We start from the raw sequence: 14,784 nt of genomic DNA on the forward strand, positions 1-14,784 counted from the left end.
TCATGCTGACCTGTGTCGGCTCCATTCTTTCGAGTAGGCAGGGTAACGAAATGTACAAGAATCCTGCCCTTGGACGCTGCTAGCAGAGTGTGGAGTTCTTTGTACATTTCAATATCCTGCCTGCTCACATCGACTTAGGCAGCTGATAAAGCAGAGGGACGGCTTGTGATGCGCACAAGGGTGCTTATGTCATGCCAGTGTACACATACCTGCGGTAGCAAACAAAACCAGCTCTTTAGATTTGCTCTTGGCAGGTCGCCCAGCGGGGTAGTTGCCATTTTAACTAGCGGCAATGCAATTGGGGAAACTGATACACTTTTTCTCAAGGAGCTGTTAGATCTTTTAAATGTGATTTTCTAAAGTCTGGTTTAAATCATGGACTTTATTCTTAAAGGAGCATTTAAAGTTAATTCTTTCAATCTATCCTATTTTAAACTTGGGAAAATCCATTTAAATGGTAACAGAATGAGAGACTTGCTAAATAGTCTGGACAACAGCAATAGACTTTTGAATTAATTGCAAACAAAATACCATCTGATGCAGAAGCCCCATAAACAGTAAATAGAACTAATCAACATTGGGAAATAAAAAGGCATTCACCCAGATTTCCACAGAAGCAGCAGAATAAAGTTTTGCCATAGAAATTTTCAAAACACAATAGGGACCTATTATTAATACAGCAAGTGTGTAAATCCAGAGACATTGACCAATTAAATAAAAATTGTACAAAATTCTGGGGCACAATGGAAACTAATTAATAGCCAAAAGTGCTCAATATTTCAGAAACTATTAAAAACACACACTCACCCCCATAAACCAAGTTTGTAAGTATTTCCTCAAGCACCTGAAGCAGCTACAAGAGTGTCTAACAGTAGTCTCATTTATTTGGAGGGAGACTTCTTCAGCTAGATTATGTTCGTGCAATTCTTAAAGTGCTCTCACTCCTATGAACCATTATTTTTTTTGTCGGTGTTTCAGAGAGATTTAAAATGCATAAAATCATATGCCTACAGGTCTACATATATCACATTCAAACTGTCAGAGCTCTGTAAAGGAAAAAACAATCTGGAAAACTGAACATTGGAGAAGAAACGCCCAGCGTTGTCCAAGATTTCTAAGTCGCCTCCTTCAATTGAGCTCAGACAGTCTCCACGCGTCACCCTTACTACTATTTCAGTTTCTCTGAAAGGCCCTCATACTTTTCTGTCTGCTTCCTTAAATCAACCCATTGTAGAGATTTTTTTTTAAATCCCTGAGAACTGCAATTTGTTTTTCCTGTGGGTGCTTGCCTCTGTTGTGTCGAACATTAGCATGAAAAGGATGCCCCTGTAGGGCAACGAAGCATGAAATCCCGCAGCTCCTTTGCACAACAACAATATCCACATGGAAGACTAGCACACACCATGTCACTAGATACAATAACACATATTGGAAGTGTCAGTAAAAAATTAGCTGTGGCTGGTTTCTCTTTCAGTGTATTCCTCTCTCTCTCTCTCTCTCTCTCACACACACACACACACACACACTATAGGGGAAATAGCTGAATGGGGAAATTAGTCGTTTGTAGAATCATATATTAAATAAGACTGAACATGCAGTCCAAGCAAACGCAGGTTAAAAACTACAGGAACGGGGTCTAATTAACTAATAATTACAGTATAAACTTTCGAATGGAAATCCTCCAACAATGTCCTCTGATCTATTCACACATCCTTAAATACAGCTGACAAGTATGATTTGCTTTAGTGTTTCTTCCTTTCGTTGGATGTATTCCCCACCCGCTCCAGATCTTAAAATAAAAAACCCAGAAAAGCAAAGAGCACTCTTCTAAAAAGAAATGGGGTAATGCGTTCTGATTTAAAGAGTCACAAACCTTCTTCAGCATAGCTTCTCTTTAGAATGATTAATAAGTGCGTATGTGCTGGAACTTTATATTCTAGGGAAATCAAGCTTTTATTTTTTAATTAGAAAAACAGTTTATTGTTAAATGTTTTAATTTTGTTTTTAATTTGAAAAAGCACTTTGGTGTAACAGAACATTTCGCAGTTACTCGGCCCTCTTTTCCTTTGCTTCATCCCTTGTAGTCTTCTTTTTAAGACGCTTTGAGGGGTGCAGAAGAAATTACTACATTTCTAGATTATCACTGGTGATATTTTAACTTTAAAGAAAAGCAAACGACTGTTTTTTCAGTCCGTTTATTCCCTGGAATATTTTAGCCTAATGTTAATCTTATGCTTTAAAATAAATAGACAGAGGTAAACAAACATAAAATCAATATATCGATTTTGCCCTTCACCAATAACTCAGCTTAACTTCTGTATTCAGACTCTAGTGAATAGCGTTTGTATATTTGTTTAATTAAGCGCCAGTTAATTCTTTTAGCCTGGTCAGTACAATTGCTCCAGCTTTCTTGGAAAGCAAGATCGAAGCTCAACAAATCCTGGTATTGTCCCTGTCTGCGGTTTCCCGTCTTATCACACAACTCCGCCAAGGACCGATGTGCTTAAAAACTATCCCGATCTCTTAGGCGCCCTGAACAGATGAAAACCTACTGTTAGTGGGGAGTTGTTACAGTATAGCAGGAGCTCGCCACACTCCGCAAGCGCCCCCCCCCCCCCCGCCCCGGCTGGCCCTGACACTGTAATTGGCGCAGGTTACATTTCAAAAGCCAGGATGACAAGTTTCAGATTTCTGTCCACACAGGGAGCCAGCCCAGCCCCGCCGCCTGAGACAGCTTCACTCGCCCGCTGAACAGGCTCGACGCCCCTGAGCTTCAGCCACTTCTCTCTCTCTCGCTGCATCTCTCTCCCCCCATCACTTTCATCTGCTCCCATCGGCTTCCCACTTCGTTTCCCCTCATCTCTTCTTTCCTCTTTCCCTCTCTTCCCGCCCTCAGAAAAAAGCAAACCCTTCTCCTCCTCCCCTCGGTTTGCCAGGCTGGCCATAAGGCTATTTCTGTTGTAAGCAGTTTATTTTCTTAAACTGATTCTGTGTGTCCAATCCAAAGCAGCCAGGTCTAGTGCCCCTGGGCTTCACGCAGGCAGCATTCGGCTGGCAACTGTCCACTACAATACGGACACAAAAGAGTTCAACCTGGCGGCGCTACAATCCCCAGCATGCTGAGTGACTCCCAGTTTGGACCAGATCTCCCTCCTGAAGAGAAAACGACTCGAAACAATGACTGTAGAACAATGATCTCAGGAAAACGGGGGTGGGGGGTGGGGGAGAGACAATCACCAAACTTTTAAAATACACTTGAAATTATTATGAAAAACAGATTTTTCCAATGGTATATTTTGTAATAAATCTAGTCAAACCGCGTTCCCGGAATTAGCAAACCCTGTCTCTTGTAAATCCACAGCCTCCTCCAAATCCTTTTCAACACTTATTCCTGCCATCTTTGTCTCCCTAGTCCTTTAAAATGTCAGACACCCGACAAACACATTGTTCACCCAAGAAGCAGCTACTGGCCATCTCAACTCACCACCACCACGTCCTGGAAGGGAGGGGCAGTACGGGGGAAAGGCCCAGCCCAGACTGAAATCTCCCCAGAGATGAAATAATCCCCAACACCAGGATCCAGCTTCCCACAATAAAAATTCCTCAGATCACAGCAGCCTAAAAGCAGCAGAGTCACACGGGTTCAGGCGGGACCTGTGACTGCATTTTTTAAGCCTCCCTTCAAACTACCTGCAAAGGGGAAACAGATCCATTTGTGGTTTGGGGAGAAAAGAGGGGTGAGCTAATCCAGCATCACGTGCCAGGGGGTGAGACGGATCATGCATCGGAATGGAAACACCGCTGGGGGGGGGGGTGTCAAATCCCCTTTCTAGTGCGTAAGTAGTGCCCGTGACCAAGCGAGCGGGGTCTGATCGCTCTGGCTCTGGCCAGGGGAGCGGCTAGCGCTCAGCTGCACTGAAGGAGGGGGCTGGCGGGCAGCGCACCTGGAAAGAGCGAGACACTCTCAGTTACCGACTGCACGGAGCGGCCCGCCTCAGGTTAGGCACGTGCCCCAGCGCAGCGCAGCCCCGGCCAGGCTGCCCAGCCCGGCACCCCCTGCCCCGCGCTCGCGGCACGCCGAGCTTTCCCACGCTCCGCCGCCGCTGGACCGCCCCCCAGGCTCCAGCCAGGGCCGAGCCCGAACGGGGCGGGGCGAGGCCGTCACTCACTCGCCTTCTTCTCCAATGGGCGGTGCCCCCGCCCGAAGGGGCGCGGCTTCGGCAGGCGGTGGGCGGGGTCTGGGCGTTTGAGGCTGAGCGGCGGCGTGGGAAAGCGCCTTAGAAGCGCTGCGGGCTGCTGGCGCGTAGGGACTCCGCTGCGCTGCGAGCCACGCGTCGGTTCGGTGCTCGCTCCCCGTCCGTGGCAGGGGCTGTGCTGCCGCCGCCATGAAGCGGCCGTGCGAGGAAACTACCTCCGACAGCGACATGGACGAGACCATAGACGTGGGGAGCGAGAATAATTACTCGGGGTAAGGACCTAGGTGCGGGGGCTGCTGCACCCACTGGCTTGGAATGGTTCCCATCATATGGGGAGTTTGTCATTTGGTACAATGGCTCTCAGCACCCCGGGCGAGGGGCTGGTATGGTGCATCACCCAGGGGCTCTGTGCTGGGGGAGGGGGGTGGATGTCGGCTAATGCCCTGGTAGGAGGGGTCACACACGTGGGGGTTTGTGAGCTGGCAGCTCCAGCGTCCTATTTCTCAGGGCTTGTCCGGGGATTTTTTTTCTCAGTGGGGGGAAGGGGGTGTTCTGGTGTGGAGCATCCCGGCCCCTAGAACCAGCCTCTGGTCAGTGGGGAGTTGTGGAAAGACTGGGGTTGGGGGCTGTAGTTGATGTAAGAATTAAGAACCCTCCTACGATCTCATGTTGTTCGGAGCAGTGTGCTTACCTGAGCCCAAGCTGTCACACCCCTATAGGTGGATAGAAAGGGGCGGAGGCCAAGGTAGGCGTCAAGCTGACAATAAAGTGCAATAGATTCTTTTCACTACTGGTCTAATTATAAACACTTGAACAGTGAAAATGAAATGATAAAAGGGCTAATATTGAATTATAGAAATTAAATCAACTCAGTGTGTTTGGTCTGCTGCTGTGTGTTTTGAGGAATGACAGTCACCATCTGATTTAGACCGTGGTATTCTGTTTTAAGGATCTGTTTCAGGATATATATTTTTTTAATAGCTGAATGATCTGTACATGTGGAGTCATGAAATCATATGCTACCAACATCAAACATGAACAGGGACTCAATATCTCTATTTAAAAAAAGACTAATCAAGTTCTACTAGAAATTTTAGTGCCCAGGCAGGTCAATTTATAATTTAATCTAATTTGTATTCCCACAAATTTTTCCATGATTTATCTAAGGCTGTATATCGCCTATGAGATTCAAAATTATTTCCAAGATTTTGGAACTTAAAAAAAGAAAAATGCACTGTTTTAATGAATTAGTTATGATTACGTGTAGGGATTGTATTGAAAATATAACAATAGATATATCCTGAAAAGTGATCAGTATAAGTAATCTCAAATATCTCAGTACCTATAGGAAACTACTTTTGGAAAGTGATTATTCCAGTCACTGAGTGAACACTACAAGCACTCTCTCTTGTTCCCTGCGTAAAATGAGAATGAACTTTCCCAGAGTTTGCAAAGACCGGGCTGGATTTGAAAGTTGGAAGATATTGCCAATTTTGAGAAGCAGGTTCCAGAGTCCATTTGTGTCTGCAGATATGTGAAAAATCTCTCTCTATGTATCTTTGAAAGACCATAATGGTTTCTGTTCACTTCTGACAGAATGAAATGTATAACACTTGCTGGTGGTGGTAGATTTAAAAACAAACATTTTAAACTTTTTTTTTTTTCTGGAGCTGGACAAAGCAATGGAATTAGGACATATTTCCACTTATGTGGGTGGCTATTAGATACTGTTGCGATAGGCACCAATGTGAGAACCTAGACAGAGACACAATCTGTCGTTATGGCTGGTATATTAAAGCACCTTTCATCACAAGTGTAATCCAAGTATATGAATTTATCATGTTTTCTTTATTGAATTTTTTTAGACTGAATATAATACTCAGGAAGTTGTCATGGTGGAAGCTAAATCAACTGAGCTGGTACCATGATGTGTCTTTGGGAGGGATACTTCTAACGAAGTTATCGGCCAGCCACTTCAAACACTATGCTAGGGTAGGGAGAAAGTGAAACCTCAGTAAGAAGGAAAGACTTAACCATGTTGTACAAAGCACCTCTTCCAAACATGTAGAACAACAAAGAAATAGCTGTGAATATTTAATGTGGAACACTAGGTATTTACAAGGCAATAGTGTCATGTTATGCAACACCTGACATACCTTTACTATTTCACAGGCAAAGTAGTGGGTCTGTGATTCGATCAAATTCCCCAACAACAACATCTCAGATTATGGCCAGAAAAAAAAGAAGAGGGGTATGGATTTTTTTTTTTTTTTAAATTTCCCATGTAATATTTGCATGTATCCTCTGATTTCTGTCCTTCATGGTTTTATAAACTCGTTTTTGTTTTGTTTTTGGGGGATAGATTATAGAGAAAAGGCGCCGTGATCGTATAAATAACAGTTTATCTGAGTTGAGGCGGCTTGTGCCAACTGCTTTTGAAAAACAAGTAAGCTTTTCTTATTTTATACCTGTGTCATCTGGCAGTGTTGGTTTTCTTATAAAGCTCATTCAAATAATATCGTATGTGTCCTGATCTGGCACACAGCAGGCATTTCAACAAAATGCTTTGTTGTGGCAAAACTATTAAAAACATAATCCACCGTAAAGCTGAAAAACATTTCCATTCTTTGGCTTGTTTTTCCCTTAAGGGTCACAGTTTTCATGTTGTCTCTGTTCTTTCGATGAATTCCAGTAGTGGTTTTGTTAAAAAATGTGCTTTATTCCATATACTTAAAAAAAAAAATTGTGGGCCAGTTACCCATCTGTCTAAATCTTCTAACAAAATCCCCCTTCCCCACCTCTTTAAATAGCTTCCTTGTAAACAAAATTCACAAATCCAGAATAATGTAATCAGTCCTGTTTCCTAAAAAGTAAACAGATTGCCTAGGTTACTCCGTTTTTAAATGTCTAGTTAGTAGCTGCATATTAGATTGTAGGAATACGGTCCTGCTCCTAATGAAGTCAAAGGGATTTTCAAAGGCTTTCAATGGGAAAGTCTTCAATGGAAAGATTCACCTTGACTTCAGTAGGCTATGGGTCAGGTCCTTAGGTTTGTAGTTGTATCGAACTTCCCAGCTAACAACAACTTACTTGTTTTGATAATTTCATGCAGCGTCAACATCCATAAAACCCCGATAGTCAGTAAAACAGAAATGCTAGGGCATATTAGAATAAAACCCAAAGTCAAAATATGGCCAAAGTAATTGCTAATTTAAATCAGTTCGTTTCAACAAGAGGGGAACAACTAAAATTTAAGAACAAAGCTCTTAGTAATTTAAATACATTTAAAACAAACACAAACAATGAGCCAAATCCTGCAAGGTGCTGACTGCTCTCAACTGCCATTGATTTTGGTGGGAGTTGAGAGTGCTTCGCTACTCCCAGGATTGGGTCTTATACTATTTCTGAACTAAACAAAAGCGAACACTTAAGTAATTGTGCACTTGGTGCTATCTGCAATATGCCTTTAATAGCTCCTAGTCAGAACGGTGCCATTTCATAGACCCTGGCAACATGGCATGACCAAGGCATTTTCAGCTAGGCAAAACAGGCTAGAGACAATTGTTTGTGCCATTTTATTGTTTACTTCTTGAAAACCACATACATTATAAAACAAGTCCTACATAGCCCTTGGAAATTACCCAGCAACATGCAGTTTTGAGCTGTTAGTCACTCTCATTGAGACGGCTTGTATTCTGTCTATGGAAAAGATTAAGATTGAGAAAAGTACAGGCTATAATTCCATATAAGATTCTAACAAACAAATTCACCAAATTTTGGTATACTGAGATGTTGAACATATTAACTTAGTAAGAAAAAAATAAGTGGAAAAAGTAGCATATAGTGGGTTCTTAAAGTTTTTCCATGATATATCAACCACAAAACATCAGTTTTTAGTATTCTTCTTGACGTTCAGATCACTGAAATTGCCATACTTGTAAAGGGTCAATAGTCTTAGTTTAACAACAACAAAATCAAAATCTCTGTTCTTTAGAGATTCAGTTGTAGAGTTTTGTAGGTCATAAAACTTAGGATACGTCTATACCCAGCCGCTAGTTCGGCGGCTGGCAATCGAACTTCTGGGTTCGACTTATCGCATCTTGTCTGGACGCGATAAGTCGAACCCGGAAGTGCTCGCTGTCGACTGCGGTACTCCAGCTCGGCGAGAGGAGTACCGCGGAGTCGACGGGGGAGCCTGCCTGCCGCGTGTGGACCGAGGTAAGATCGAACTAAGGTACTTCGAACTTCAGCTACGTTATTCACGTAGCTGAAGTTGCGTACCTTAGTTCGATTTGGGGGGTTAGTGTAGACCAAGCCTTAGTTGCAGAGAAATATACTTTTGACTTCATTGCCATCATACAAACTCAGTTGAAATCAGTGGATTTTTTTATATCTACTGAAGTCAGCAAGGTTGTATGGAGAGAAGAATTGGCTCATGGGGCCAGATTCTCAGGCGTCATAAATCAACATAGCTCTGTTGTAGCTCTACTGATTTATGCCAGTTGAGGATCTGACCCATAATATTTAAAGGAGAGTGTAGTTCTTTAGGCATCCTCCAGATGTGTAAGGAAATGCTAATAGCCACACGAATATTCATAAATTTATCTACAAACAAAATTAATTATCTCAGTATTGTAAAACTTAAATTTTATATTTTCCCAATATTTACAAGTCTATGAACCAGCATAACCAAGTCTCATGGACATAGCAAATTGTGCTCTCTGTTAACAGTGATGGTCTTTCCGGGTCCTGTAAGCAAGGCCTCTTCCTAACCCAAAAAATTTTGGACAATATATGTGTATATACAGAAATGACCATATTTCAATAAAGGATAAGAATAGAATTTTTATCATCCAAATGACTAATCAAAAAATTGTTGGGTCATCTTTAAAAAAAAAAAAAAGTCTGTGTAATTCCTGGATTCTCTTTTGTATGTGTACACAGTGACACCTACTGGTAAAAGCAGAAAACAATGCTGTGATAGGCTCCCCTCAATAATTGCACATTGCTTGCTGTTTGTTATATTTCTATTCCTCTGTGGGAACAAACCTCTGAAGAGCCACCTACTTAATCCATTGCACAACAGTGTAATATCTGACATGTCTACACTGACTTTAGTCCACAGATACATTAGGCTATACCTTTCATAAGGCCAATCCCCTTGTCAAGCAATTCTATTATTTATGCATCTTTAATAATGATCCCTTCTGTTGCATAAATAGACTGTGACCCCCTAAACTGTAAATTTTTTTGTGATATCACTATTTCTTTACTAATGTGTTAGACACATACACATTGCTAGACGTGATATGGTATTTGTCTTTAAATAAAGTCTGGGATGCAGATGCTCAGTGAAAGCATTAAGCTGAGAATGTTCTAATGGTAGGGAAAATTGAAACCATAAGACTGAATTCAAAGGAAAGTATACCAATTTAAAGCTTACAGTACTTGTAAGCCTCTATTTATTTGAACCTCTTATCTCAAAGGGATCTGCAAAATTAGAAAAAGCAGAAATACTGCAAATGACAGTGGATCATTTGAAGATGCTCCAGGCAACAGGAGGTAAAGGTAAGGAGTTGACTCTCTTTTTTTTTTTCTAATATTTCGGGAAATCTTAGCAAACAGTCCTTTGACGAGCCACGATAGGCGATTCCAGATTAAAGAAGTGGAAATCAATGCTAATGTCAGGATTGAACTCGTGGGAAAGAACTGCTGGGACAAAAGAAGCACTTGACCCTGGGCTTGTTTGCTTTCATAACACTGTGGGAGTAAAGGCTTCATTCACAGGCAGCCCAGTCAGAGATTTGTTTGGGGTTTCCAAAGAGCACTGAAATCTGCACAGGGAGACAAAACAAATACACAAACATCCAAACATAAACAGGAGGTTTGTGGCAACAATTGTGCAGCACAAAACCAATGTTAAAACTCATTATAAAGCAGCTATACCAAAGGAAGTGGATCCAGAGGAACTTTCATTATTGTTTATATATTTTCTTTGTTCTGAAAGACTATTTTAAATTCAAGATTAGACTGTCTCATTCACCAGACCAAAATCTAATCTTGTTACATGCACCTCTGGGTATCAGACGATAGACAGATAATACATATTTAGACTCATACTTTTATGCAGGCAGTAACGCCTGGCAGGGTGTTCAGTTATTCCTCATTAGCTGGCACTGCGATGATGTTGAGGCTGGAAAGTAAGAAACGGGAAATGGCAATTTCCAACAATTTATAACTCACCCAAAATTAGATTAAGGTTGAGCTATGTTTTCACTGCATAGTTAACCCAGGTGATCTGCACCCAGATCTGAACTCCCAAACAGCCACGCGACAAAGCCCCTCCTGAGTTACTGTGTCCTCACTGGTGCTACCCAGCCCCATGTGTGTGCTAGGGGCACCGCCTATGGTTACCTGTGTTTCTTTTAGTAAGCCCTGAGTTGCTCTGAGTCTTACCTTGTGAATTGTGGGAGAACTTGTCTATTCTTCTTGGCACATGGGGAATTAGGGGAAGGCATCAGTACTTGAGTGATTTAGCCTGCATATTTGCTGCGCAGTGGGTGGGTTACCAGCCCAAGTGAAAGCTTCACGTGGGTTTTAGCCTACAGCCACAGACAAGCCAACTAGCCCAGGTTGAAAGCACCACTAAACTAGGGGGCGGGGTGTTATGTGTGGACAAGAAAGGGTTCTGAGGCAACTTCAGTATAAAAGCCCAAGTTTACTCAGCAGTGAAGTCATACCCTTCATGGGATAATAAAAGGCCCTGAGGGCTGTCTTAAATACTCTGACTCGAATTGAGATATATAGTGAAAAACTACCCTGTTTTGAACTGAAAGTGACTGACAATGGGAGACCATGCGTTATAATGCTGAATGGATATTTTTGCCATAAGGCATTATTTCCCACTGGCGGCTGCTTTCAATCTGAAGGGCAATAGTTTTCTCAGTAAACAAAATACTGTAGGCTATAAATTGAGTTTGATGATAAACTCTTTGGGAAGGAGAATGTCATTTCCTCTGTGTTTTAAAAAGTGTCTACCATGTTTTGGGCACCTAATTAGATACCTGTTTAATTCTCTCCCTCCATCCAATGTGCTATAGATTCAGCTATCATTTGCTGAAGTGCCTCAGAGCTCAGATGACCATAGCGCCTACATAGTGTGTCTTTAAGTGATTACAACATTTTATGTAAAGCATTTTTTATTGAAAACCTTTTCATGCAGAAGCAATGACAAGATGTTTTTAGTTTGCTGTTAAATAACACAACATGTCATGAAGCCTTTATGAATTTATTTAGCAGAGTTTGTAAAGACTGTCTCCAAACTGTCAAGCGGTTGATTTTAAGAACTATTTTATAAATGCCAATGTAGGGGAGAAAAGGCAGGATATTCTATACAAGCCCTTTAATCTTCAACCCATTCCTTTGTGCGTATGTGCGTGAGACACACACACAGACTCTGGGTCAGTGTTACCATGGAAAAGCTTGCTGTGGAATTTCAGTTTCCCACAATACAAGATGAGAGGCATCATAAAGCTTTTTGAAGAACGTCAAACACTGATGGTCTTAATTTTTCTCCACTGTAATATTGAGTTGCAAGAACAACTGTAGCATATTACATTACCAGAGATAATCTCTCACACAATTTACAAAGCAAACTTTCTTCCCATCAAATCTCAAACCATAAATAGGAGATACAGATATTTAGCCAGGATCGTGCTAGCTGACTCCTAGCTAAGATAGGCTAGGAAATCATCTGATACTCAATGCATCTTTTACCTTTCCTTTCAGGTTATTTTGATGCTCATGCACTGGCCATGGATTTCATGAGCATTGGATTCCGAGAATGTTTAACTGAAGTTGCAAGATATCTGAGCTCAGTGGAAGGTCTGGACACATCTGATCCGCTAAGAGTTAGACTTGTGTCTCATCTCAGCTCTTGTGCATCTCAAAGGGAAGCTGCTGCAATGACCTCATCCATGGCTCATCACCATCATCCCTTGCATCCTCACCACTGGACAGCAGCATTTCACCATCTCCCTGCCGCTTTACTGCAGCAGAATGGACTTCATTCCTCTGACACCACTCCTTGTAGACTTTCAACAGCGTCGGAAGTGCCTCCTCATGGCTCTGCTCTTCTCACGGCCACCTTTGCCCATGCTGACTCCGCACTCAGAGTGCCCTCTGCTGGCAGTGTTGCTCCCTGTGTTCCACCTCTTTCTACCTCTCTTCTGTCGCTCTCTGCCACTGTACACGCTGCTGCTGCAGCTGCTCAGAGCTTCCCTCTGTCTTTCGCTGGAGCATTCCCAATGTTTCCACCTAGTGCAGCGGCAGCAGTGGCAGCTGCAACAGCAATCAGCCCACCATTATGTGTATCGGCAGCTTCCAGCCCTCAGCAAACTAGCAGTGGTGGAAATAGTAAACCCTACCGACCTTGGGGGACTGAAGTTGGAGCTTTTTAAGACACACACACACACACACACACACACACACACACACACACACACACGCGCCATCTTTGGACTTCATGCAGTACTAACTCAGGCTGGGTCTACAGTACCTGCCTGAATCGGCGGGTAGAAATTGACCTCTCGGGGATCGATTTATCGCGTCCCAACGGGACGCGACAATCGATCCCCAAATCGACGTTCTTACTCCACCAGCGGAGGTGGGAGTAAGCGCCATCGACGGGAAGCCGCAGAGGTCGATTTTGCCGCCGTCCCTACAGTGGGGTAAGTCGGCTGCGATACGTCGAATTCAGCTACGCTATTCACGTAGCTGAATTTGCGTATCTTAAATCGACACACACACACACACCCTGTAGTGAAGATGTAGCCTCAGTGTCCTTCCTATTCAGTCAAATTGAAGGTCTGTATCCACACAAATAGCCTTATAGATGCCTGCAAGCCAATCAAGGAACAGTAAAGCTATTCTAGGGTCAGACTTAAAAGAGGACATATAGCAGTATTGGGTATATTTTTCTTTGTTTTGCTTAAGGCACATTGGTGAGCAACGGTGGCTTTCAGAAACCTCATACCCCAGTGACCATTTAGAAGTTTATTGGGAAATAGGTAGACTCTAGACCCAATAATCCTCCAGCCATGCACCGTTATTTGGCAGACAGATGGGGGCTAGCACCTCTAAATTTCTCCTGAGGCTGGACAAAAAGTTTGAGTTTCATAAGTGCCTGACATACATATGCGTTCTTCTAAAGCAAATCACACTGCACAAGTATGAAAAAAAAGAGATTGGGGGAGCAAGAAGGGGGAGAATCCTGCATTAAGCTACAGACATTTTGATACATTTCCAGGAAAGAGTGAACTCTAAACCAACAGGTTTATTTAGCCAAAAGGATTGCTGAGAAAGAATGTTCAGCTTGATAGGCCTAATTTTATCTTACCTAGTTGACTTTCTTTGTACAGACTTGCCAAATGGTGACATCTAGCATAGCACTGGTAAAAGCAATTATCTTATCAGCGCTTGGATTGATGAACATTTCAGCACTGTCTGTGAGCCTTGAGGCACTTTGGTTTTTTTTTTTTTAAAATGGCTTAGACTATGGTGCTTGCTTGTCTCTGTACAAGCAATGAATTTATAGTGCACACAGAAGTAGCTGCCTACTAAAAGCGTGCACACATCAAGACAGTTGATCCATGCCAATACAAGAGACTCAATGTTGTAAAGAGTTCAGATTAACTTATTTAGTTGCATTTGGACATTTATTTTTAGCAGCCTCCTGATTCTGTGCAAGATCTCTCCTCTTTTCACTATCAACTTCTGGAGGTAACGATTTTCTCTGGGTCTGAATGAAGTTACTGTGGGGGTGTTATTTTAAATTGGCTTTTTACATGCCAACATTGTAAATGTGGGTTTGATTCCAAACCAAAATGAATGTACTAAAGGGCATATCAGTAAATTATTTTGTCAGTACCCAGACAACTAGTGCTGCATTAAAAGTTTTGCTTTCTTTTTTATTACAGTGACTTAAAATAACCTAATATTTTAGTACATTGACTCAAGAACTAGAGATTTTATGAGAAAATAAAACACAGCATGTATTATGCACTTGATTTCTCTGCTGTGTGGAGAAAGCAATAAACATGGAGAATGTTAAACATTATGCAAAATATACTTTAAAATATTTGTTTTAAAAATACTGTACCTAGTTGCTTTTTTGTGCATTACTTTGTTAACCTTTTTCTATGCAAAAGTCTTTACATATCACTAATTAAACGAAGTCCTTTTTGACTGCGTTTTATAGATGATTTGTTGCAGTTGTTTTTGCTTGCCTTTGGGAAGTGGAAAGCCTAAATGGACTTGAAGTTCAGTGTCTACCTCTGATAACAAGCATCCATAAGTTGCTGTTTTTGTTTGGACCTCTTTGCTTGTTCTAAAAGCACATCTGGTACGTAGTGTGCTTGAAATGGGAATGGAAAAATAATCCTACCACTGAAACCGTGTTGTTTTCCGGCTTGTAAACTGGCTCAGTGTCAGTTGACAGTAAACCTTACAATATGAACCAGTCCTGTCCGTTTCCCTCACCCCACCCCACCCCCAGCAGCAACAAGAAACAGCTGTGGGTTGCAGATGT

At 42.2% G+C, this 14,784-nt stretch overlaps 1 protein-coding gene and 1 long non-coding RNA gene across 5 annotated transcripts in view; one reads left to right on the plus strand and one right to left on the minus strand.

The window, feature by feature from the left end:
* Positions 1-4,117, minus strand: part of LOC101935951 (uncharacterized) — a 108,715-nt gene extending 104,598 nt beyond the window's left edge. For 2 of the 4 annotated variants that reach the window (XR_010599628.1, XR_010599627.1), the window contains exon 1: positions 11-4,117. This is a non-coding gene — a long non-coding RNA (uncharacterized LOC101935951). The remainder of the gene's footprint in view (positions 1-10) is intronic. The other 2 variants (XR_010599629.1, XR_006173905.2) reach the window with 2 other exon arrangements.
* On the plus strand, positions 4,021-14,458 carry HEY2 (hes related family bHLH transcription factor with YRPW motif 2). Its single transcript, XM_005280203.5, has 5 exons — positions 4,021-4,468; positions 6,369-6,447; positions 6,559-6,642; positions 9,683-9,764; positions 11,985-14,458. The coding sequence occupies exons 1-5, from the start codon at positions 4,386-4,388 to the stop codon at positions 12,653-12,655; spliced, it is 999 nt and encodes a 332-aa protein (XP_005280260.1). The 5' UTR covers positions 4,021-4,385; the 3' UTR covers positions 12,656-14,458.
* The last annotated feature ends 326 nt before the right edge of the window (positions 14,459-14,784 follow it).

This window comes from Chrysemys picta, chromosome 3, assembly GCF_011386835.1.
Source record: "Chrysemys picta bellii isolate R12L10 chromosome 3, ASM1138683v2, whole genome shotgun sequence".
Classification (NCBI taxonomy): Eukaryota; Metazoa; Chordata; order Testudines; family Emydidae; genus Chrysemys; species Chrysemys picta.

Excerpts from the sequence above, each read along its gene's own strand:
- HEY2 (XM_005280203.5), top strand. The coding sequence starts at position 4,386 with ATGAAGCGGCCGTGCGAGGAAACTACCTCCGACAGCGACATGGACGAG. Across the intron at positions 4,469-6,368 it reads AGCGAGAATAATTACTCGGG|GCAAAGTAGTGGGTCTGTGA; the intron begins GTAAGGACCTAG and ends ACTATTTCACAG. Across the intron at positions 9,765-11,984 it reads CCAGGCAACAGGAGGTAAAG|GTTATTTTGATGCTCATGCA; the intron begins GTAAGGAGTTGA and ends CTTTCCTTTCAG.